Raw genomic sequence first — 26,509 nt, 5'->3', positions numbered from 1 at the left:
TGAACAAAGAGGGAATGGCTTTCGTTTTCTGGAACCACTACCTGGACATATGCGAGGTACGTTGCTTAAAGTCGGGCGATCAAAGCACGCGCGCGATCACTACACATATCGTCAGTAGGTATTGCTATAGTGTGACATTCATGTTTTCTGACACTGTGGCATGTCATGTGCGCCATGCCTACCAAGAAACATTAAGACCCCCGGCCATATCCCTGCACTTTACACAGTGACGCGGCAGGTTCGACTGAGTGAAGGTACGGGGCAGTCTCGGCGCCCCCACTTGGGCACCATATTGAAAGACGACAAACAATCTCTGCGAAATTTCAGCGTTCGAGCTTGTATCAAGTGCGAATGCGACCAAACGAAAGACGTTTATTCAGGTGAGGCTCGCGCATATAAAGGGACACCATGGCTGATACGCATGCGCAGTTGCAGTTGCACATGACACGCTCGATACACCTTCCTTTCTTTATGGGAAGTTATACTGCATAGAAACTGAACACACTTGCTGAAAATTAGCGTCGTAGTACAGCCGACGCGGCTGACGTGTTGGACGTGCTGATCGCCTAGGAGCCGGCGCTGCTGTTGTCGTGCTGGACGTGCTGACTGTCCCCGGTGGCAGCGTACAAGCCGGACCGGCTGAGCACGGTGGCGAAAGCTCGTTTGTCTCGGCTGCGTCATCGCTGTCCGAGTCATTGCTTTCACTTGTGCCAAGCAGGAAAGGTTCACGCGTCCTGAGCAGATGCTGCCTATTGCGGCGCAGCAACTGGTTGTCTTCTGTGACTACCTGGTAAGACCGCGGTGCTAGCTTGCCGACGACCTGGGCTCTTCGGATCCACTGTTTGCCTCTAATCCGGACGACCTCTCCCTTCTTTAGTGGCGGCAAAGTTCTCCGCGCATCGGGTCGGTTTCGCTTGAATACTGGGGAGCAGGGTTCGTGCGTGAAGCCTGGTAGGGGAGTGCGAAGTCTTCTTCCCTGCAGGAGTTCTCTTAAAGACCGACCATCTTCAAGAGGAGCAGTGCGATAGGCCAGAAGTCCCAGCCAGAGGTCGTCTCGGGTTTCTGACGTCTTCTTCACAATTTGCACCCCTTTCTCGGCAAGTCCATTGGAGCGGGGAAATCCGGGACTCGATGTCACATGGTTGAAATCGTACCTGGATGCGAAAAGAAAGAATTCATGAGAAGAAAACTGGGGCCCATTGTCCGTGCACACCTCTACTGGTATCCCATATCTTGAGAAAATAGCACTCAGTTTGGAAATCACGGTCCTTGCCTTAGTGTCACTCCACTGTTCCACTTCTGGGAAATTCGTCAGGGCACCAAAGACGCACAAATAAGAATTTCCCCCGTACTGGAAAAGGTCCACGCCCACCCGGTACCACGCGTGAGGCGGCGTTGGTCTCGAAATGATCGGTTCGCTCGGTTGCGAGTACGCGTGCTTCCGGCATATGCGCTGCAACTTCGTAAAATATTGTCAATGTCATTACTCAGTCCGGGCCAAAACACTAAGCTGCGCGCCCTTGCTTTACTTTTATTCAGGCCTAAATGCCCTTCGTGAATGCGTTTAAGTATTTCCGGCCTCATGGATCTCGGGATTACTACTTTATATCCCTTCAGTAGCACTCCCTGCACTTTAGACAATTCTGAAGCGAACGGTTTCATTGGGCCTTCAAGGCTGTCGCCTCCTTGTCCTTCGACGTAACGACTAACGGCTTGCAGTTCCGGATCTTTTGCAGTCTCTACCACTAAGCGGTTCAGGGTTTTAGCGCTCACCAAGTCCAATATAACAGCGACTTCGTGGACTCCGACGCCTTCTGTCTAGCCTGCGTATTCCTCGTTGCTTGGTCGTAACGATCTGGACAGCATGTCGGCAAGGACCAGCTACTTCCCTGGAATGAATCGGAGTTCATAATCGTATGTCAGCAAACGAAGGAAGAAGCGTTGAAGTTGAAGTTGCGGTGGCATATCCCCGATACCCTTGGATGCGATGGCTATAAGAGGCCAGTGATCTGTCTCGATAATAATTTTGCGGCCATACACAAAGTTACGAAATTTTTCGCATGCAAAGGTGATGCCCATGGTGTCTTTTTCTATTTGTGAATACATTTGTACGGCATGCCTCATAACACGTGAAGTGTAGGCTATCGGTCGCCAGTTATCACCATACTGCTGCAGAAGAGCTGCCCCCAGTCCACTTTTCGATGCATCAGCTGTTATTTTAGTTGCCCTCGCTGGGTCAAAGATAGCGAGAACTGGCGCCTGACTGAGCATGTGACATATCGCTTTCCACTCGCTAGCGTGGTTTTCAGTCCATTCAAACACCGTGTCTTTCCTGATTAGACTGCGCAGAAGCTTTGTTTTTTCGGCCAGGTTCGGCAGGTATTTTCCGAAATAGTTCACGACGCCGAACATTCTGTGGACTGCTGCCTTGTCCGTAGGGAACGGCATTTCACTTAGGGACGCGCTAAGCGCCGCGTTCGGCCGGATGCCGTCGCACGTGAGGACGTCACCGAGAAAGTCAATTTCGGTCTGCCGAAACTTGCACTTGGTAGCGTTAAACGTCAGGCCGGCCTCGCAGGCCCGTTGCAAAACATTCTGAAGGCGTACATCGTGCTCTTCTGCTGTTGCTCCCCAGATTAGAATGTCGTTGATGTATACAGCTGTACCTGGGATACTGTCAAAAAGCTCGCTCAGTGTTTTTTGGAATAATTCTGGCGCGAACGCGATTCCGAACGGAAGCCTCAAAAATCGGTAACGGCCAAATGGTGTTCCGAACGATCTAGCGCGATTTGGTGAAAGCCTGTGTTCGCATCGAGGCGCGAAAAATTCCTGGCCCCGACTAGATCTGCTTCGATATCTTCGCGCATAGGCATCTGGTAATGCTTTAAGCACTTGTTAATCTCCCTGGGGTTCATGCACACACGCAGCCTTCCATCCTTTTTTCGAACGAGAACAAGGGGGCTTACCCAGTCTGTTGGTTCCTGGACCTTTTGTATGATTCCCGCTTGCTCCATGCGCTGCAACTCTTCTCGCAGAGGCTCTCTTAGCGCCAGGGGTACTCATCGCGCCGGCTGCACCACTGGCGTGGCTCCTTCTTCCAACTTGATTTTGTACTTGCGAGCAACGCACCCAGTGCCGCGGAACAACTTCGGGAACTCTTTGAAAATGTCGTCCTCACCTGCGGTGTTCACGACATCAACTGACCTGGATCCTAGCGCCTCGCTTGCTAGTAGTCCCAGTATGGCAGGATTTCCTATTTTGACAATGAAGAAGTCAATATTTCTTGCTCGGCCATTTATGACAACCCGCAAATTGGCCACTCCGATGTGCTTGATAACGTAAGGACCGAGGTGCTTGGGCTCAAGCGTGCTTTTTCTTTGCATCTTTGATAGATTGAATAAGGCAGCAGGTTCGCCTGCGAGCCTGTGTCTACTTTAAACAGGACAGCTTGACCGCCTACATGCGCCTCTATTAGCCATTCTGCCTTGCTCCTGACAGCATCGCCACTGACGTCCAAAATACTGAAATCGTCTTCGTCTTCGCGCACATCGTGCACCTGAGGGCTTCGCTTGCAGCACACCGCAAAATGGTTCGTTGTTTTGCACAAAAAACACATCTTCCCAAATGCTGGGCATCTCCCGCGTTCGTGCGCCCTGTTGCATCTGCTGCATTTGGACCCAGTTGGATGAGGCCGTCGCTCCACTGTCGCAACTTGGCTTTCTGGCTGTGCCCATGCCTCATTTCGAAGGGCTGCAACTTCTGCGGCTTCACGAAACTGTTCTGCCTTAAGCACTGTCAAATTCTTTTCACCAATCATCTTCTCTGGCAATTTGGGGTCGTCGGTGCCGAAAACAATCTGGTCACGGATCATCGAGTCGACATGTAGCCCAAAGTTGCAGTTGCGGGCTTGCTTCCGCAAATCTCGCAAAAAGTGCTCGAAGGGCTCTCCTTCACCCTGAGTCCTTGAACGAAACAGGTATCGTTCATGCACCTCATTCTGCTGCTCTTGGAATTTCTTGAGAACTGTGGCATAGTCCTCTTTGTTTTCGCTCTCCAGAAATGTAAAGTTATTAAATACCTCCAGTGCGTCATCACCTGCAGCACTCAGCAGCAGAGCTGTCTTTGCGGCTTCTGACCTCGGTTCCTTTTGAGATTCCGTTGCCGTAAGAAACAGGTCAAACTTCTGTTTGAAACGGTCCCAGTTTTTCGAGATGTTGCAGGCTAGGAGCAGGGGATCCGGAGGCTCTCGTGGGCCCGCGTTGTACAAACAAGTCAGGTTCCGCCCCCCAGGAAGCGAGCCACTTCTGACACCATGTATCAAGTGCGAATGCGACCAAACGAAAGACGTTTATTAAATGCGAAACATTTCTTAGCGAACCTTTGGCACTTTGAGCGTTTCTATCTATCTATCTATCTATCTATCTATCTATCTATCTATCTATCTATCTATCTATCTATCTATCTATCTATCTATCTATCTTTCTATCTATCTATCTATCTATCTATCTATCTATCTATCTATCTATCTATCTATCTATCTATCTATCTATCTATCTATCTATCTATCTATCTATCTGCCTACGTCTGGGGGCTCTCGTGATCGCCTCCTTAACTTGGTGTAGACCAAAATTGGCATGGGAGGGTAAGAGGAATTGACGAATATGACTGTCGGGTCATGACATGAATAACGTGAAAATCCTGTCGCGTACGTCGTCAAACCCTTTCCTCCAGACACATGTGGCACATACCGCTTACCACGGGTCGCGGTGCACGGGTATGCGCCACAGGTGATTGACAGTTTATATCTACCTAGGACAGTTTATATCTACCTAAATGCGAGAGCGTTAAGAAAAACCGACATCAACAGCGTTAACGCGACGAATGGAAAGAATGAAAATTAGGATCCCAGCAGGAATAGAACCCAAGTATTCTGCGTGGCAATCAGATATCCTACCACAGAGCCACGCCAGGTCTATAAACTGGTTTGGAAAAACAGCATATGCATGGGTAATGTCGGCTCAACGTCGATTGTGCTTGTGGTACTTGCTATCTAATTTTACAAGAAAGCAATAAACACTACATGATACTCCTACATACAGGCGTCATATCAGATTAACGTCTGTGGTTCCAGTGTTGGCTCCGCTTTTATAGCAGTCTAATGGACATTACATTTGTATTCCTATGATTCACCAAGCTATATTGAAGCATTGCTCGATCCCAGAGGAATACATTAACGAAAGTTACTTATGATATTCACATCATCGCACCGTAAAGTGCACTTAGTCCGCCAGAACGACGCAGTGTCCTCTTCATTTCTTACGAGGCTGGGCGATGACGTCATGCCGACCGAGGATGATGCCACATTGACTGACAGCCGCTTTGTAGACTAGTCTACATAGGCCACATACTCCCAGATAGTCTACGAATACGACAAACGCCATCCACTTATGTTGGTCTACGTAGCACTATCCAGGCCTACCAGCCTCGACGGCCTATACCTCACTAACGCGAAGGGTGACTTCAGATTCCGACATGTCGCCGTCTCTATCAACAGATAATTTGTCGGCTAAATGACCGAGGCATCCAGGATTTCCAACAGCTGCACTATACCTCATACTTCACTACACATGGACCCCTCGTCACCGCGATCACGACCTGATCCGATAACAAGTCATGACCAGCTGCTGGTGTTCACTGATCACGGGATGATGACCTTGTTCAAGAACTGTCAAGAACGTCCTCCACACATGCACACGGGTTCGTGAAACGTGCGTGCTCTCTCCATCATAAGGGATAAGTATAAGCACTACATATCAGCTTACCTCTTCTGGTGTTGGTATAATACCCACGTTGCGGTTGGCAGCGTTACCCAACTGTAAACAATTGGTTATATAACAGATATGCGGCTCTTCAACATATATGTGTGCGTATAAAATTTATACAGATATTTAGCGCCATTTTGTAACGTTTCGCTCAGTAAAAAAATTACGCCACAGTCACCTTCCCGCCTCGTGCTTCGCATAACACCGACTCCCATGGTACGTGGGATCTGCCGAATTTTTCAGGTAAGGCTCGCGCATATAAAGGGACACCATGGCTGATACGCATGCGCAGTTGCAGTTGCACATGACACGCTCGATACAGAGCTAGCTCGCAACCAGAGCGAATTTCACGCGCACTTCTTGGTGAAAACGTACGCGCAAAATATATAAGCATTCCCTAGCGATGTACAGTATTTTCCCCCGTACATTTCCGTAACTAGAAGATCTGCCCAATAAATTTAGATCGATTTGCCACAGTAAATAACGGTCGTCAGATCAAGGGTTAAAGGAAATGTAACTATAAAAAAATTATGTCCACGTGCAACGGTGTCGGTTACATTCCGCCACAAGCGTGCACACACGGGAAGAAAAAGAAAAGAGAAAGGAAGAAAGCTGTTGTCTTCCATCTGCTTTACAATCCCAGGCAATCGAGGAAGGGTCACTGGACACGCTGGACCATTCAGACTTCCAGAACACCGACATCCCATTCGAGATTCCTCTTCCAGAGAAGATGTTCCTCGATGTAAGTGTTGTGCTTGTCAACAAATCACAGTCTATAGTTATTTCAGCCTGCCATGCTGCAGAAGGCTAGTGTATACCGTCTAGTTTTTTGAACAAGCCTTACGAATATTATTAGTTAGCCTGAAGAAAACGTGGATTCATAGCAGTTTTTGGTTCTATACTAGGTCGTTCGATTCCCCCCCCCCCTTTTCTTTTTTTTTGGTTCATCTATGATACGTGATACCTACAATTCACTTTACGTTTGTCGTTAACCAGGCTCGTGACCCATAGCATGGAAGAACGCTGTTGCATTTAGTTGCGACATAGAGCAGAATTTGCTCCAGATAACATCACTTTTCGGCAAAAGCGACATCATGCCGTTCCGTTCTCGACAGATGTACCAGCTCTTTGGAATTCGTGAACTGACTCAAGGAAGAACTTACCGTTCCAGTTTTCGCTGTGCCAAGCTTACATAACTAAATTTGCTGAAAGCCAGCGTCATCCTGTCAACCTCCCGTTATTTCAGCGCTATATCGCTGGCCTATCCATTGAATTATGTACCAGCTCGCGCATTTCTCTACTTTTAATTCTTTCATTTAAAGATTGAGACTGTGACTGAAAACTATGAAAAATGTATATAACACTCCACTCAAGTGACTTGCTCCCCGACTGCCCTTACGTACTTCGCGTACGTGCGTAGCTGCGGACCTCAAAATTTTGGAACTCGATGGCACTTAAAGGGGTATTCAGACGGGGGAGAAATGCTCGGGGGGCAAAGGCGGAGCCTAGTGACGTCAGCTCGCGAGGAGAAGTCTCCACAAATGCCCCCCACTCACACGGACGAGGCAAACGGAGGGGGAGACCAGTGTTACTAGACTACTCTGGTGGCTTGTACCACCCGTTTGACTAGCTGCAGACGACCATCCAGCTGCAGACTGGACACCCACTGCCGCTCTCTGCAGGAGCAAGTGCAACAATGTGGCCAAACAAGAGCCCGAAATTCCGCCACATCCCCCACCGCATGGGGATCGTTTGTCCTTTCGGGGAAAACGTCCCCGTCTGCTCCGAGGAGGCGCGGGGGGGTCACGCCCACTCGCTAATCCGTGACGTCGCGGTCACGTGATACGCAACCCCCCCGTCTCCCCCGAGCATTCCTCCCCCGTCTGAATACCCCTTAACGCGCAAAAGAGGGAATAAAACAAGCGAGTCCTGCAAGAAGTCGCGTAGTATCGCGTATGTGATGTACGCGATTAAAAGGAAATGACAGTGGTTTCGGCGATCAACGTGCCCGGAGCGCGCATTCATTGAGATACACACCCCGCAGGAGGCGCAGCACGAGGAGGTCAAGGAATGGGTTCTGGCCGTCAGCATGAACCAGAGCGTAGAGCAGGCGCTGCCCACGGACGAACAAGGCTTCTACGAGGCATCGCTCGAGGGACCCAAGGGCACTTTTCGCGCCCTGGCATGCCTGATCACTGGTACGTGCTCGGTATTCCCCTTTATATACTGTAGCATACACATGCACACATTGAAATAAACTCTACAGGTACGAAATGAACCCGAAATAACACACATAACACATTTACTTGATAAAGGACAAAGATGTCAAGCTGAGACAGCATGCTGCTCTGTTTTGAGGGAAAGGGAGATAAATACGTCCATAAGTGCAACAGTGAGTACCAGAAAAAGGGCAGGAATAAATACGGGCATAGATGAGTAGAAACGATTTCATAGATAGACCGCACATTATATAGACTGTTTGCGCAGCTGTGGGCGACAACGAGCATTGCGTCCCATGTTGCAAACGCAGCTGCGGTGCGTGCGACCAGCGAGCATAAGACCAGAATGTGCGAGGTCTGAGGAGAGAGCACGATGCATATTGATGCCACAAAAAATTACAGTCTCTTTAGCTAACGCTAACGAGCGCACAGCCTATGCTTCCACGAGACGCTCATTAAATTGCTGCGACGTTCCCGGTCGACTGTATTGTTTCTAAGGCGAACGCTTTATTGGTCTATAGTCGAGCGAATTTCGCTGTGTATCTCCACGTGGCCTTGAAGCGAAGAACGCATACCGGCCGTGACAAGTCGCGCGAAATTTGGTTGTGGCGTTGCAGTTGTGCACGAGCGTACAGCGAACGCGTTCGTCGGCTCATCTGCGAGTGCTCTTCCTCAGCGTCCGAGGTGAAAACGCAAGGAGCGCGCGCATCTGCTAGCAGAGGAGCACGTGAGCGCGAGCGTCTGTTGGTGGTAGGGGCCTGGCGTTTCTCGCGTCGACTGCGGCGACGGCTTCGGAAACTGACGAAAGGATAGTAGTGAGTGCACGCAGTAGGGAGTGTTCGACTAGCCATATCGTTCGGCTAGCAAACTGTGCTTCGGCTACGAGGGTAAACAAGCATAGCCAAGTAAACAAGCTTTCGCTTGCATAACCGGGCCCAGCCGAGCTAAGCCGCAGCAATTTTTTATTTCGTACATTGTTCGCGTTCGGTCGCCTAGACCAACGTTTTTAGATTATTTAGCCTAGACTGGTTCTGCATGTTGAGACTTGGTCGCCGAGGTGTTCACATTTGATTCCCCTTTAATTCACTTTAACATTCGATTCACATTTAATTCATTTTAATTCATACGTGATTCACCATTCATTCACCTTTGATTAACTCACCCTAATTCACGTTTGATTCACCTTATGAACTAATTATCGCTTCTGATCACTTGGAACACCTTTGCTACATTAGTCCCCCGTGAAACTTTCTAAACACCCCGTAATTTAAAAATTTGGAGGGTGTTCGAACCTCCCGAAATTCTTAAATTTTGCATATGTTGATCTCGGAGCCATTCTCGTGCAATATCAAGATGGCGTGGAACGCGTTATTGCCTACGCTAGCCGCACGTTGTCATCTGCTGAGAAAAACTACTCAACGACTGAAAAAGAATGTCTGGCGGTCGTATGGGCTATTACGAAATTCAGGCCATACCTGTACGGACGCCCCTTCCGAATCGTCAGTGACCACCACTCCCTCTGCTGGCTGGCGAATCTGAAAGATCCTTCGGGCCGTCTCGCAAGATGCAGCCTTCGATTACAGGAATTCGATATAACAATAGTTTACAAGTCTGGCGAGAAACACACCGACGCCGACTGTCTTTCCCGCGCACCCATCGAGACCGCTGCGGAAGACAATGACGAAGATTTCAGTTGCCTTTCTATTCTGACATCCCTGAACGTGGCTCAGCAGCAACGCGACGACTTAGAACTGCAACCACTCATCGAATACCTTGAGCGACGACGCCCACAACCCCCACGTCAGTTTGCGCGTGACTTGTCATCTTTCTGTCTACGCAACGACGTCCTCTACAAGCGCAACTTTCATCCTACGAAAACTGTTTACCTCCTAGTCGTTCCTGCTGTTCTCCACGACAACATTTTGCGAGCATGCCACGACGAACCATCGTCCGGACATCTTGGCTTCGCGCGTACTCTGGCGAGGATCAAGCAGAAATACTACTGGCGGAAACTTACAAAAACCGTCAGGCAGTACGTCAAGACTTGCACAGCTTGCCAACGCCGCAAAAATCCACCGATGAAACCAGCTGGTCTGCTTCAACCTGTACGACCCCCTCACGCACCTTTTGCACAGGTCGGGATGGATCTACTCGGCCCGTTTCCGAAATCTTCAGCTGATAACCGCTGGATTGTCGTCGCCACCGACTACTTGACTAGATACTGCGAAACCCAAGCCGTTCAGCGAGCAACTGCTTCCGATGTGGCTAATTTTTTTGTCAAAAACATCGTTCTCCGCCACGGTGCCCCCGCTGTTATCATCACAGATCGTGGTACGGCATTTACGGCACAATTGCTCCGAGATATCCTGCGGCTGAGTGGTACGACACACCGAACAGCAACCGCGTACCACCCGCAGACCAACGGGTTAACCGAACGCCTTAACAAAACAATTGCAGATATGCTTTCGATGTATGTCGCCAAGGATCACAAGAACTGGGACGAAATCCTCCCATACGTCACATTTGCCTACAACACTGCGCTTCAGGAAACCACCGGCTTTGCTCCTTTTAGTGTGGTTTACGGCCGCGACGTCACTACGATGCTTGACATCATGCTACAACCAACTCCGCCGGACGCGATTACCCCGGATACAGACGTATTTGTTCAGCGCGCCGAAGAAGCCCGGAAGCTAGCACGCTTACGCATTTTGTCGCGGCAAAATCAAGACGCTCACCGGTACAACACCCATCATAGAACTGTAACGTATAAGCCTGGCGACCTAGTCTGGGTTTGGATCCCCATACGTCAACGAGGGCGCTCCGAGAAATTGTTATGCCGATACTTTGGACCCTACCGAGTTCTTCATCGCCTCGGTGAAGTCAACTACGAAGTTGTCCCAGCAGACACATCGCACCATTCCCGTAGGCTACGCTCCTCGGATGTTGTTCATGTCTCCAGGATGAAGCCGTACCATTCCCGTTGACTGCAAGTCACGCACTTTGTGGTGCGGAGCCTGCCTTCAGGACCATTGTGCAGTTATTTCCCATTTCTTTTATCTCGCCCTTGTGCTGTGCAACAGACACGTTCTTTTTTTTTTTTTTGGCAACGCTTTCACTGTTATTGTCTCTTTTTTTGTCTGTTTTCATGTCTTTTTTTTTCTGGGGAGAGGGTAATGCCACGCGCTAGTGGTGGCAGAAGAAGAGAGCGAAGAAGTTGGTGGCTGTTGTGGCCGAAAGTAAACAGCTGAGCCTGGTCGCTTCGAGTTCCCTGTGTGTCGTTTCCTCTCGCGACAATATATACACGCACACATACAAACGCATGCACGAACATATGTAAAGGGTGGTTGGACTCTCACCCGCCGCGGTGGTATACAGTGAAACCTCGGTGATACGAATCTCACGGGACCACCAAAAATATTCGTATCATCTGAAATTCGTATCAGCAGAAAGCATGGAAAATTAGCATGCGACAAAAGAAAGCTGGCGTACATTTTCATTTATTGTTTTTCAGTGCCGCAGCAACGTCCGCAAGAACCCCGAATGATTGTCAGTTAAGTTTTTAGATGTCGGCAATCATACCAGCACTAATAAATATATGGCCCGTACGCGTGTATTTAATTAATGAACCAGGTGCGTTGTGACCGCGACAGCAGTAGCCCCTTTAAAATTTTAGTATGTTTTCTTTTGCATGACACCGGCGTACTGCAGCAAAAGTAACGAAAGAAGCGCTTTGACGCGATGGATCAAGGCCACAAAATTACAGAACCACGGTCTTGTGTTATGATTTTGTTATCGCGGAGGTGTCGGGGATGTTTTCGGAGATTTACGGCCGTGCCCGCACAGGTGCGACCTCAAGGTTCGCGCATGTTGACATTGTGAGGCGTGACTCCTTCGCAAAGACCGTCCTGGTGTTCTTTCAGTCCTCGTCCGCATTTCATAGGATGTCTGATGCACGAGGCATGCACGTGTAAACACAGTACAACGACAGGAGCCCGCGTCTACGCGTTAGAAAAAGAAGCATGGCGCAAATATCCTCTGTAATCTAAACGCGAAGGCACACGAATGCACTTAAGAGCTTCAAAGATTCGCGCACACAATCTCGGAGGCCGTGACGCATCTCTGAAGGTTTATTCTGACCGTAAGAAAAGTGTTTTTCTGACACCGTGATTCTGACAATTTGGCTGTGCGGCGCGCATGCCCACGCTTGCGTTCCCGCGCTCGCACGCGCTTGGCGCGTCTTCCGGGACAGCACGGACAGCACCTCTTCGTACCTGTGCGGTAGCGTACGTTCGTATCAAACGTCACTGGGTGAAAATTGGTTCGCAACAACCGTACTCCATTGCATTGCAGGCTAATGGGCCTTGGCCGGGACCAACGAAAAATTCGCATCACCCCGAAATTCGTATGAGCTGTGATCGTATCACCGAGGTTTCACTGTAGTGGTTATGGTGCTCAATGGCTGACCCGAATGTCGTGGTATCGAATCCCGGCCGCGGCGGCCGCATTTTCGATGGAGGATAAACGAAAAGGCCCGCGTACTTACGGCCCTACGCTTATCTGATTATGTTCTAATATAAGCACTTGCTGTGTATCTTCAAAGTCCATGGACTTAGCGCCGAAAGCACGTTCGCGTCCACAAGGACTGGGGTACGTACGAGGAATCGCAGCACGTGCTGTGCACTGCTGGCTGCTGCCAGTTCGACACATGTCTACACTCCTTGACCGTTGGCAGTCTCACGAGTCCCAAGAATTAAGTGCCTTCTCGCATTCTTCTTGCGCCAAGCGGTGGCGCCCGGTAACCTGCACCCCGCGACTCCACGGTGCCGACGGTCGCCGGGCATGAGACGTGGAAAGCATGCATGCGCTGTCGGCCAACAAAGTCGTGCCGACTTCTACAACCAGCAAAAAGTGCGCGCTCTGTCCGAATGAATGAAAAACTTTATTGGTGCAAAGAAATTCTCCCGGTGAAGGTGGAGCCCTCAGTCCAGGGCCCCTGTGGCCTTTGCCATCTTGCGAGCTCTGTCGATCAGCTTGAGCTGTTCTTCAGGCTTCGAGCAGGACAGCGTAGCCTCCCACTGCTCCGGTGTTGGTGTGTTGTTTATTGGCACATCCTTTGAGTGTCAGGCCCATGTAACATGATATCCCCGCATAGCGGGCATTTGTTGTCGTATGTAGTCGGATAGATTTTGTTAAGTAGACTGAGGTTTGGGTCTGCAGCTGTCTCCAGGCAACCGACTGCTCTCTACTGAGGTCTTTGTGGGGAGGAGAGTAAATCCTCCTCAGTGCTCTTTGATGTTCTAGAATTGCCCCATAGCGTCTAGCGAGTAGCCAAGGAGCCAAGCTACGCCGGTGAGCTAGTGCAGGCGTAGTCGGCAGCTTAGGTAGGCCCGTATACTGCGCAATCTTTGAAGGCCGTTGTGTCAGCACCGAACCAGTAGCCGAGCAAGGACCAACATTCGCCAACTGAAGCTGGCGACTTTACTTGGGTTCTGCGCATTTTCTAATTTCATATGAAAGTAATTCACTGGCCCTTCTTGACTGCGTTTCCCTTCCCTGAGCACCACTTCTGTAGTAACTAAAAAGTTCTGCGGTCATTTGCCCTGTGCACAACATACGCCCTGGTGAGCGCAGCTCTCAAGCGCCCGCTCGTGGGTTTCGCGTCGTCCTTGACGTCGGCGCAACCGAGCGAACGATCGACAGGCGAGGATGAAAGAGAGCGCAGCGAACAATTATTCAACAGCAAAGAGAGCATGAAGAGGAAAGCGGAGGAGGAAGCGCTGGCCTTCGGAGTACATGAGCTGCTTTGCCTGAGCCATTATTCAAGAATGCGCTCCGCATTCACGATTTCTTCGATGCAACCGGTGGAAGTGCTTCGTCTGCCGTAGCTGCGAAATGAGCTGCTTGGGCAGTAGCTCAGCATTGCCGATGCTAGATTTCACATCAGGAAGTGACTTAAGGCCGAGACAGACGGTGCGATTTTCAAAGCGATGCGACGTCCGACGCGGCGGTGGGGCACCCGGAATGGTGACCTTTCATAGCATCTGACAGCCACCATTCCGCCTGCCGCACCGCCGAGTCGGATATGGAAAATCGTACCGTCTGTCCCGGCCTAGGGTTGCCACCTGTCCGGTTTTAGACTGGCCAGACCGGTTTTTAGGGGCGAAGCTCCTTAAGGCGGCACCCGTTCGTCCCTCGTAGTCGTAGTCGTAGTGCGTAACCAGTCTTACGCTTTGACCTCCAAAGTTGTGCCGGTGGGAGATTTTTCCTGTGCGTTGTTGAACAATAAAAAATTCGCAGCGGTAGCTAAAAGCCGACTTCTTCTGTCTCTCATTCCCATTAGCAGCCATTCTTTACCTCCAAGGTAGTGCCTGGTGAGATTTCTCCTGTGCGTGATTAAACAATAAAAATTTTGTTCAAAACGCCGTTGATTGATGAAATAAACCAACGAAAGACGCCAGATGTTTTGTAAAGGCAAAACGGAATAACGCCAGATGTTTCTAAAGCAAAACGAAAAGACGCCAGCTGCTTAACGAAAGACGCCAGATGTTTTCTAAAGCAATGGTTTTCTAAACAATGAAAATTCACAGCGTACATGTAAAATTAAAGTGAGCTGCAAGTCGTCATAACTCATCGAACCTTTAGTATAAACGCGCCCGATCTCACGTCGGCGATGATGTACTGGGCAGAGTTCACGGAAGATTCACGGTTTACCGATGAACCTCCGCAACTTCGCCCACTCATCATCATTCACTCCGTGGATATGCTGTGATTTTTTTCCGATTTTTCCCTTTTTGCCTAAGTATACCGACCACTGCCTCCTCTTCCGGCCCTCTCTACTCCGCAGCCTGCGTCTGCCGCCATATTCTTCCTAACTTGGAAGATTTACAAAGCCACGTACGTTTAAGTACATTAGCCAAGCACCCTTCAGCGGACAATATGCGAACGCGACGCGCCTTTCTCCTCCCGGTCATCCCCAGTCATTAGTGAGCAGGGGACGCGTTGCACCAGGTGCGCGTAGGGTGCCTTGATGCGCGTTTTGTTGCGCGTTTTGTCCAGGGTGAGGACATCTGCGGCGTCTACTGCGGCGCGGCTGAGGGGGGCGCACACATCGAGGCACACTTAGAGTCACTAGAAAATCAGAGTACCGCAAAGGTGGGCTGCACGCGGGCAACATTGGGCGGAGGCGGCCATTTCCCTTCCAGACCGTCAGGCGCGTTGCTAGCGTGTGTTGAGAAGTGACCGATCTTTTAGTCTCGGTTCCGTGTTACGCTCGGCGGAACGGCATTATGTGTGTGTGTGTTTCTTCAAGAAGATATTAGAAGTGATTTCGAGTCATCGAGTGGTATGGATCGACTGCGTGGTTAGCGGTGTAACTAATGAAACGTACGGCGAATGTTTCCATGTGCTCGCAAACTCTCTTCATGGCTTCATCGGTCTCTGTTCGTGTCAGGCCCGGGTGTGTTCGCTAGGTCCGGAGCTGTAAACATAGTTGCATTAGCGCAGTGACATCGTGCGAGATGCCATTTACTTTGACATTTGGTGAACCTTGACTGCTTGCGCCAACTTTGCAGTCGGTGTTCAGGTCCACTGCACTCGAGAACGTTATCGAACATCGAGAATATTCAATATTGCGTCCTTCGACAGATCGCTGACGCATAGCTTGCTTGCGCACCATTCTTGCTGTTCAACTGGTTGATATGTGTAATACAAGTTGTGTGTGTACGGTAATTGGAAGTTGTGCGCGACGTATTTATACCTTAATTCGGAGCGCCAGCAGCCGAACGCACGGGCGAATCGGTGTGCGGTACGTAAGGTGCATCTTATCTTGCGATACGTAGAACTAGGCCATCAAAAATGATTGACATCACTACATAATTGTTTCATTTACTATTTCTTGTCTCCTTAATATTCCCAACGTTGCAATGAATTTGCAAATATTTTGCTGTGTTCCGACAAAGTTTTTTTTTTTTTTTTGGCGTTGCCAGCGCGTAAACAGCTGGGGTTCGGTTTCTGCACTGCTGCACGTTTTTTTTTTTTTTTTCATAATGCACTCGTATTAAAACTTCCTCGGCACAGTGCTTTATGTTCTTTTGATCAGAAATAGCACATCCCGGAATTTTTAAAGCTCATGCTACTGCAACACAGTATGTATATACCTATAGGGCTCGCATGAAATCGTCTCCCTCAATGCGTGGGATCTGCCTTTTTTTTTATTTCTCACCTACTAAACAGTATTTTAAGGTTACGCTCGGCGCAATGCAGCATTAACAGCGTTGTTTTTCAACAAATTTAAAAATACGCTTGATAACATTGCCTATATATATACCAAGTTTTTCAAGAGAGTTCCACGCTTCTGTTTTGCGCAATGGCAAATGATCATGCCACAATTGCGTTCAAGGTATACCAATAAACAGTTATTATTTTATTAAATCTTCGATTTCGCTCTCGTGCGTGACACGCTTATAATTCGGATAGCATGCATAATCTGTTCAACAGATCAAGATATAAACAGCCGAGCAAATAGCTAGGTATGCAGTTTTCGATACCGCTGATCACAGCGAACCGAAAAGATGAAGTATCCTGTCGCATAAGATCTTTTCCAGCAAAGTTAGTGTAGTTCACTGCAGGAAATAGTGTTATTCGAGGGGGCGAATTCATTCCGGCCAACTATGCAGCCACGTAGAACGGCGGTCTTAAATTTTTCCCCCACGGCATGCAAAAATAAATGAGATTCCCAGAGTAGCTCACCAGTAACGTTCGATTGCTGGTGAGCTACTTACTTCGGGCATCTGCATGCAGTGGCGTAGCCAGGGGGTAGCACACCGGGCCCGTGCCCTCCCCCACCCCCCGAAATTTTTAGCACGAAATGACACTCGACCACATCTGCCTGCCAGGCCCCCACTTCAGATCAACGAGGTGCCCCCCCTCGAAAAAAATGTCTGCTTACGCCCCTGTCTGCATGACGCGTTTAAAAAAGCGAAGTACGACTGGCATGGAGGAAAAAAAAACCAGGAGGGAGCGTCACGTGACATTTTTGAAGCCCAGCCAAAAGAAATGAAACAGGGGCATGCTGGGAAATGAGCACCCTCACGTGATAGGCAAGCGGTGAGAGTGGGGGAGCGGCGTCCGAGGAGGTTGGCTTGTGGACGCTAGACGCGCCCGCTCGTCAATTTTTGTTTTTTGTTCATGAGCCCACCAAAAAAGGAAATGAAACAGGAGCATCATGGGAAATGAGCCTCGAACGCGAGGAGCCAGCGGCTTCAGAGGAGGTTGGCGCGGTTTCAAAGGAGGATGGCGCGGCTTCAGAAGAGGTTGGCTTGTGAACGCTAGGCGCGCTCCCTCCTCTATTTTTTTCTTTCCTCCATGACTACTGGCGACCGGGGTACTGCTAAATGTACGGCCACGCTCCGCATTGAACGCGCCTGCACCCAAAGCGCTTGGAAGGAATATGGCGGCGAGAGGTCACGTGATGCGAGTAAGCCAATGGCGTCGGTGGCGGCGCGCGGAAAACAGATGCGATACTCTGAAATTTTTCTAGTGACTCTAGGCACACTAGGTGCGCGGAACAGCGTTACGAGCGTTAGCCAATGAGAGACGTCGGTGGCGCTTCAATGGTTGTAGGTAGTTAGCAAAGGGGTGGTGCCATCAAATTTCGAGGCTATAACAAGCTTGTTGTGGGTTTCGTCTGTATGCAAGGACATTCCACACGAAGGGTCGGACACAGCAAACGTTTAGAATATATTTTAATTCACTTCCAAAGTGTACCTAAATGCCCATTCTCCCGATCGAAACCCATCGCTAGCGCGCCAACACTGACGTAGATCTGTAGGATGGGCAACGAAAGTTGTAGTGACGTCACGCCAAATCTGCTGTATTAACGTGAGTGACCTCCGGACCTCGGCCACTTCCGCAACGTACATACCGGCTGTGGTGAACTAGAATATATTCTAGTTCACTACAGTACCGGCAAAGCATCGGCTGCTACATCACTCGCCGAGTTTCGATAACTTCCTGGCTAAGTGCGTCACAGCCAAGGAGGTTAGTCACAGCCTTGTGTGGTCACGTGACCACGCCTCCTACACTTCTACGTCACTGCCCAACCTCGGCGCCCAGAAACCGAAACCGAAAGTTGTCCACATCAAAAGGCGATATTAAATTATTTAGCGAGAATACATGAACCTTGGTACGTGCATCATGCTTCCTGGAGCTATAGGAAACGCTTACAGCAAAGAACGCGCAAGCCACAAATTTGGTGGCACCACCTCTTTAGCAAGGAAGAGAAAAAAAATCCAGAGATTTCAGGATTTTTAGATAGCGGGCCGGTTGCCGGTCCGCATCGGCCCCCATTGCCCGTTTTTTTTTTTTTCCATAATATCGCGAACTTTTCATTTTATAAGCGTCATTTGAACAACTACGAGTGTAGCCATTATTGAAGTAGAGCGTATTATTCCGACATTTTTGTGGCATATGGACTGTATACATTTTAAAGTTCGTTTGTGTCTATAATGCCACCGTCCTGTTGGATTCAGACCATAGAGTTTCCTACAATACTTACTAGAGGGAACTCTGGCGCTAGTGTCTATGGGAGCTGCAACGCATGACGCTTCAGCCACATGGAGGAAAGAAAAAAATATAGGAGGGAGCACGCCTAGCGTTCACAAGCCAACCTCATCTGAAGCCGCGCAATCCTCCTTTGAAACCGCGCCAACCTCCTCTGAAACGCTTGCTCCTCGCGTTCGAGGCTCATTTCCCATGGTGCTCCTGTTTCATTTCCTTTTTTGGTGGGCTCATGAACAAAAAACAAAAATTGACGAGCGCGCGCTTCTAGCGTCCACAAGCCAACCTCCTCGGACGCCGCTTCCCCCTCTCACCGCTTGCCTATCACGTGAGGGTGCTCATTTCCCAGCATGCCCATGTTTTATTTGTTTTGGCTGGGCTTCAAAAATGTCACGTGACGCTCCCTCCTGTTTTTTTTTTTTTTTCCTCCATGTTCAGCCAGCATGGGAATGATGGGTAATACACAAATTTGTCTAAACTTCGTACTTTCGGCTCCGTTTGGCTCCGCGTCGGCTGCATCCGCTTTGTCGCAAAACGAAGTTCAGCAAAAGTCAGCAGTTTCACTTCGCCACTTTAACTTCTTTAGGCTCAGCGATTCAAACCTGGTCACGAAGTTCACAACGGTCTGTTCTTTTATCCGAAACAAAAGCCAAAACACACAATAAACAAAGCCACAAGTACGTTTGAAGCCGCAAGCACGAAGACTAGGCAAATTTGTGTACTACCCATCATTCCCATGGTAGCTGAACGATCGCAGCGCCAGAGTCCCCTCTAGTTAATTTTAGGAAACTCTATGATTCAGACGCAAAGAAGAGCGTTTCATGGACGAATTACTGCGGTTGCATTTCAGGGCAGCACATTCAGAGCAATAAGCCAAGCGCCATTTCCACTCACGGGTATGTTTATGCCAGCGATTAGACTATAGTTGCAGGGGCGTAGCCAAAGGGGGGTTGGGGGAGTTCACCCCCCCCCCCCCGATATTTTTCAATTTTGCTTGCGCATATGTGGACGCACACATAAAAATGCACGCACGAACGCACATAAAGTATGGTTCAACCCCCCCCCCCCCCCAAAAAAAAAAAAAAAAAAATTTCTGGCTACGCCCCTGACTAGATGGTTAGCTCAGTGTGCTGTTTTTGTTTTTACCTGAGGTTTATTTGGCTCAAGGAAAGCAATGTTACATTAAATGGCACTGCATGCCGAAGACTTGGCATAGCGTCTACTGTTCAACATTACTTTAATCTCCTGTTAGCCGTCCCCCCTCCCCTCCCTCCCGTCGAAAAGCCGGTTTTTCTTTCGGGGAAAGGTGGCAACCCTAGGGAGTACTGCTGCTGTAGTTTTTGTTCGTTTGTTTGTTTATATCCAATATCAAATATACACTCTTATTTCTCTCCACCATTCCACACCCCTGTAGTATTCCTGCAACCATTTTTTGTTCAGTCACTTACTGCACAGGCCTTAACACCTCTTAAGCTTTTTTAACAGCGCAGCCGTAATTTGTGCGGCCTATCCTGTGTGGCTTGCCCTGTGTGGCCTCTCAGGTATGTCCAAAAAACAGCAGGAAGGGGAAGATGCAAGCTTGCGATGAAAAAATCCGTAAACAGGGGGGTGGGGGGCGCTCAAGCCCCACCTCCTGTTTACGGAATTTTTCTATCAGGTATGTGCCACAGAAATTGGGTAAACCCCACTACTCACCACTGGTCCACTAAAAATGAAGAAGACAACAGTTAGCTAAACAAACGAGTATGTGCCACAGAAATTTGTGCGGCCTATCAGAAAACTGTCATCGTCATAAACGGGTATACGTGCCACAGAAGTTGGGTAAATCCGACTACTCACCACTGGTCCACTAAAAAAAGAAGGCAACAGTTAGCCTAACACTACGGCACAGGAAAGGCAACGGTGGCTGTGAGAAACTATCATCATAAACGGGTCTGTGCCACAGAAATTCGACAAATCCCACTACTCACCACTGGTCCACTAAAAAAGAAGAAGGCAAGAGTTAGCCCAACACTAGGGAATGGGAAAGGCAACGGTAGACCCTAGCAATGGCGGCTGCGAGAAGACTCCGAAGCAATGGAAGGCCTACGCCAACGACGACGTGCCCGTATAGATCTACGAGAGGTGCGAACGCTTGCTTTCAGCGCGTGTTTTTCTCTGGCTGGACATCCATGTCTTGTCTGTGACTGTATGAGAGGTGCAACCACTCGGCTTCAGCGCAAGTTTGTCTGGAGTTTGGACATCCGTGTTGTGTCTGTGACTGTGTGCTGATTAACTCAACCTCTCTGTGCCGAAAATCAACGTAGAAACAACCTAGCATCACCTAGCTAGAGCCTAGCAACGACCTAGAAGCAACTAGAAACAACCCTCATCAACTGGCTAAGGCCTAAAAAACAACCTAGAAGCAACCAGATAACTCTTCAGAATCGTCCAGTTTCCCTGTTTCAAAGCTTGCGTGGCTTAGTGCTTCGTGCAAGCTTCACCTTTTTTTTTTACCTCAGTTTTTCCCACTCATATGTTAGTACCATTAGACTGCAATGATTGCCCACTTTAGTTTGCTTCTCGTGATTTGGTAATGCCCATGCTTTCATGCTGTAACCCATTTTTATTACTGTGCAAGTTTCCTTTTCATGATCAGGGTTCAATAGAGGATGCATTCCACAGAGGCCAACTGGCAATCACGAATTTTTGTCTTCTGCACATAAGTACACATCTATTCAGGAAGTGCAAGTGGCTCAAGTACACGTAGAGGTCGGTCCACTGTTAGAGGTAAAGGGAACACGCAAGCACGTGGCTCACGTTTAGGCTCACGTAGAGTTACTGCATATGCTCCCTACGTAAAGTTAGCATATACTGTAACTCTAGGCTCACGTAGAGTTACTGTATATGCTACAAAGGTAGTATATACAGTAACTCTAGGCTCACGCTCCGTGCAGCGCCATGCACAGCAAGTGGCGAAAACCAAGCGCATGCGCAAACCAACGCAGAGGCAGTACATGCCCGCGTCATCTGCTACTGAAACGCCCCTTCCATAGCTCGCGCGCGGCTTGCAATTGACTGTCAAAACTTGGCAGCGTGGTCGCGCGCGGGCGCTTTGAAGGAGTGGTGAGCCGTGCAAAAAGTTTGAATGACGCATTCGTATTTGCAACATGGCATGCAAAATGGAGATCACAATATTTATTTAGGCTTTTTATGAACAAAAAATATAAACAAGATGAAAGACATTTGCAATGACAGCCTTGTGGCACTTCAAGTCTCCGTTAACTTGCACCACAGCCCTCATTCTTCAGGGGAAGAAATAGCGCAGAAAATTTGAAGAAACAGCACTGTCGTCGTCCCTTCTTCGTCTTGTGTTCCGTCAAATGTTTGCACTGTTTCTTTCCCTGTTGCACCCATCAGCCAGCTAGCTCACGCCTGAACACAAGCAAATCTATCCTTCGATGCAGGGGTTCATAAGTAGGAATTCATTCAAACTTTTCACACGCCTCATGACGTGCGATTGCTCGGCAGGGCCGCGACAGCGTGGCCAAGCTCGGGCGAAGTGAAGGGGCGTTTTATTAGCAGACGACGCGCGGCATGCTTCGCCTCTGCGTCGTTTTGCACGTGCGCTTAGTTATCACCGCTAGCTATGCATGGCGCTGCGCGGAGCGTGAGCCATGCGCTCGCGTGTTCCCTCTAACCTGTACATAGTAAAAGTTTGCAACGCGTAAGCCACAGTTATGTCAAGCAACTTAAGTTAAGCATGCCACGTGATAAATGCAGAGGAGGAGGGAAGATTAAATATGACGAGGGCAGAGAGGCTATGTAACAGGAACACATGTGTGACCTTGCATAGTTGCTCGATGAGCAACTCCGCATGCGAGGTCACACATTGAAGCAGGCTGACTTTATCACCTAGCTATATTGTGACTGTATGTTGCATTTGGAACCATGTGTATAGAGAAGACTCGGAGATGATTGCAAACACAAATGAGTAACACCACAGGTGAGGTCCCTAAGCCCATATACTTTCAGAAACTGCCTTTGAAGAAACAGCCAGTGGACATCAAGGAACATTGAACATTCAAGGTTTTTTGAATGACTGTAAATCAGTCTTGGCCAAAGACTTTATTAAACTGCAAGTTTCACAAAGCCTAAATGTTTACTTTTAAACAATATAAAGATTTTCACCCTGCTTCAAAAATACCAGTTACAAAATCAATATATCAGTAACTCATTTTGTGCAATAGCGAACAATGCGCAATCAAGCACATGTGCATTGATTCAGGGAAAAATCGTCATAGCATCAGTGCCAATTTCTTATGCACTGTATGTTCAATTGCAAGTGAGCACATGTATCTTGTATCACTAAGCACTGGCATTCGTACAAAATAATTTTTGAAGCCTAACCTGCATGTCGCAGGTTTTTGCAAGGACGTATAGGCAAAGAAATAAAGGGCACCTGTTATGCATAGCGTAACAGTAGACTTATCATGACAAGTGCATATACTCTCGTTAGTTGGACTGCAAAGCAGGCAGCACATGTGGAGCGAGTAAAGGCCCCAAATGTGGCACATGCATGTACACACACAGACTTATAAACACTAAAGTTGATAATTACAAGAGAAAAAAAACATTTAGTGAAAAGCCAACTGCATTTATGACACAATAGCATGTGCAATGTATCATTTTGTAAGGTATGTTTTTTAATGGAACACTCAAGAGATACACTAAATGAAAGCTGATAAATTATTCAAGACTATGTTACCGTTAATTTTTCCAACATAGGTTCATTATAAGAAAAGAAAATGAAGATCAATGTGCTTTTTTTCTATGCTAAAACCTCACTGCTGGAACGTCAGTGTTAGATTTTAGTACTTTTTGCATTGGGCCATGCTGTCTCAGTAAAAGATCCAGACTCTTGTGATTCAAGTCTTTGACTCTATTAGAACACAATGTAGTCTGTCGTTACCAATAAGGAATTATATAGGCCCTAGGAAATGAAATGCCATCAAAGCCAACATCGTCTCTGCAAGCTGCTGCAGAGACTACAAGGCAACACTGCCATAAGTCCATTTTGCACCTTTTCTGGCAGTTAAATGCAGATGCACGAACAAACCTGACACTGCCAGTCTTTCAGCACAGATAGTTGATCATAGAAAGTTCAGTAGTGCCTTCACTGCTTTCTGATGTGGAGATTGTATCAACCCACATGACAAGATTGATGGCTCAAATAGAAAGGTTAATGCAGGTGAAATCGTTTTCTCTTCAATGTCCCTTTAAAGCCCTCATCACTTTTTATACTAGAGTACATGCTGCACTAGCCAGAGCATCGGTCATTGACTATTTCAGGGTACCCTGTGCTTCAAAACAAACTCCAGTTTCAAAAACCAGGAATAGTCTGCAACAAGGACGACTGGAACAAATTCCTGTTGGCTACAAAAGTGAGTCACTTTCTTTGAGGGCCGAGATTGACCCACCCGACCTGTCCTGTGTCCTTCCTCTGTGTGCTCAGTCGTTTTCGCAATGGTATTTGAAGTATCTAGTTTGTTTGTTCTTGGTATTTTTAATTTGCATTAATTCTACAAAGCCACATTGGCAATGTCCATATGATGTCATGATGCAGTTTTTGCTGTGCCTGTAGTTCACTAGAATGACACCTTGTTCCCATTGCAAAACAGAATCAGTAACATGCACACAATCTGATCTAAATGTATCCTGTGCTAGATACACAGGCTGTGCTTTTTGTCTCCACCACACAAAAAGAAAAAAAAAGAAAAAAAAAAGCAACAAAGTGAGAGACAGAGCTGCACCAAGTGATAACGAATTGATGGACACAGAATTGCAAGACCCCATGCTGGCTTAGTATGTAGCTGTTTCAAGAAGTCCTGAGTGAAGGAGCACAGTCTCAAGTACTACCGTGCATGCATAACCTGCACCACTAATGACATTTTAAATGGGAGCTAGCAGGCAGTGGGGGGTGAGACTATGTGCACACGACAGCAACGAAAAGAAAGGTTGAAAAGCCTGTTGGTACTTTACGAGAATACCAACTGGTCACTCCATCTTTTCGCATGCCCAGCATGAAGAAAAATAAATATAAATAGGAGGGAGCATGAACATAGTAAGTCAGTCCTCGCGAGGCAACCTCCTTTGGCACCATTCTCTCCCCAACCCTGAGAAATGTGCGTATTGAGCAATAAATATCCTGGGAACAGAATGCTGTGTGTGTAGGGTTTGAGTGCTGCTGACTGCTGAGGTCGCTACCGTTTTCTTCAGCCCATGCCGCTCAATTTCTCATCGCCACATATGATGCCTTTAGTTCTCCGTCTTGATACATGGAAACCATTTCGCCACTCCAGTGCGCAAAATTAGCTGTGCAAGTGCAGCTGCCGAGAGGCCGTATGAATAGAGCAACAGGCAAAAGATGACTACGAATAAAGCACTGTTGCGCAAGGTGGTATTAGAACACACTACTTCCTATATCATGTGCCTTGGTACTTTTCCCATAATTTCTTATTTTTAAGCAAGAAGGTTTCTACGATTCCTTCGTCATTTTCAAGGTCAGACTCACCCCCAATGCAAAGGCACCAATGCTAAAGGCATGTGTGCTTGCACAAACAAGTAGTGGGGCTTGTTCGACATTAAGTGGAACACATGCAAGTGCAGGCATATGCGAAGTGCATGCCATGGTCACACACACCATAGAGAGGCGTGCACAAAGCCGGCACGGTGGCGCACCCCTTGCCTATCATGTTACATGAGAACTTGCTAGTGGTAGAATTCCCAGCAGCTCTTTGGTTCCCCTCTTTCTTGTTTGACTGGGCTTCACGGTAGTCACATGACACTCCCTCCTATCAGTTATTTATTCCATGACTGCAGTAAACATAAGAAAAAGTACACCTCAGTTTGCAGGCAATGCAATGCGTTTTATGTCAATCCTCATTCCAATCTGCCATTTGCAGCTATCACGCAGCGCAGAATGTCAAGATGTCCTGAAGTTCATCACTGAATGGGCTGGAGGTGCACCAAACCTCAGCTATTCTTTCCAGTAGATGGAATATGCTTTACAAATGCTTCACCAGGTACAACGAAAGAAACCTTTGACAATTTCGTCTCATGTTTCTATTGTAAGCAAGTGGGATTCTGATCATTCCTTTGGATGGCAAGACGGTAAGCATCCTTCAGAGGAAAAAAAAAAAGGCATCGTAATGTGCAGAAATAAAATGCAACCCAAAACAACTAGCTGTCTCTCTTCAGCAACTTTCTCAACATTACACCTACAAGCAACAAACGAAGAAATTGAGGGGCTTATTTTGGTCTGCTTCTCGAGTCTTACCAAACACAAGGTACTGATTTCAAGTTGTACAGGAGTGCATGCTTTGTGATAACAGGCTAAATATGACACAAAAATTTTGCCACCTTATCTGACAAACTTTGAGGGCTGATATTTAGTGATGCCTTCTGAATGGCTCTATGCTAGTTTTATTATCCACTGGTGACATGCGCATGTATTGCCAATAAAAGCGCACGTCCCAATAGATCTCTCACAGACACACAAAAGCAGCCCATGTATATGTGAAAGTGCCCTCTTAAACAGGAAACTAGACATAGTACATCGTTAACTTTTTCTCTGCTTTGCTTCTATATTGAATTCTGACCAGTAATGGCAAAATTATTTTTGAATACCCCAGTTGCCAATGTTTTCTTCCTACTTGTGCTGCCCCAGCGATTGTGTGCTACCATTTACCAGAAGCAGGGCAAAGCATCGATACAAAACCAGTTCATTTATGGCATTTTTAGAAACATGAGGAATACTGTCAAATCATGCTTGTCTTTGCCATTTGTGTCAAATTTATGGCTGAATCCAGCTTACACATGGCAACGATGGTGTTCATTTGTTATCATTAAAGGACTACACCATTCTAAGAT

At 47.9% G+C, this 26,509-nt stretch overlaps 1 protein-coding gene across 2 annotated transcripts; it reads left to right on the top strand.

The window, feature by feature from the left end:
- LOC119399659 (intraflagellar transport protein 172 homolog) lies at nucleotides 1–25,633 on the top strand. 2 transcript variants are annotated; one of them, XM_037666479.2, is made up of 5 exons: nucleotides 1–56; nucleotides 6,466–6,564; nucleotides 7,867–8,020; nucleotides 23,930–24,021; nucleotides 25,543–25,633. In XM_037666479.2, the coding sequence occupies exons 1-5, from the start codon at nucleotides 15–17 to the stop codon at nucleotides 25,630–25,632; spliced, it is 477 nt and encodes a 158-aa protein (XP_037522407.1). In that variant the 5' UTR covers nucleotides 1–14; the 3' UTR covers nucleotide 25,633. The 2 variants fall into 2 exon arrangements, with proteins under 2 accessions (XP_037522407.1, XP_049272946.1); XM_049416989.1 differs by lacking the exon at nucleotides 23,930–24,021.
- The last annotated feature ends 876 nt before the right edge of the window (nucleotides 25,634–26,509 follow it).

Source organism: Rhipicephalus sanguineus, chromosome 1 (assembly GCF_013339695.2).
Source record: "Rhipicephalus sanguineus isolate Rsan-2018 chromosome 1, BIME_Rsan_1.4, whole genome shotgun sequence".
Lineage (NCBI taxonomy): Eukaryota > Metazoa > Arthropoda > Arachnida > Ixodida > Ixodidae > Rhipicephalus > Rhipicephalus sanguineus.
This window is presented reverse-complemented; position numbering and strand designations above follow the sequence as displayed.

Bases quoted from the DNA above. Each gene is read 5' to 3' on its own strand.
- LOC119399659 (XM_037666479.2), top strand. From the start codon at position 15: ATGGCTTTCGTTTTCTGGAACCACTACCTGGACATATGCGAG. The intron at 6,565-7,866 runs GTAAGTGTTGTG...CACACCCCGCAG, and splicing joins CAGAGAAGATGTTCCTCGAT to GAGGCGCAGCACGAGGAGGT. The intron at 8,021-23,929 runs GTACGTGCTCGG...TGACTATTTCAG, and splicing joins CCTGGCATGCCTGATCACTG to GGTACCCTGTGCTTCAAAAC.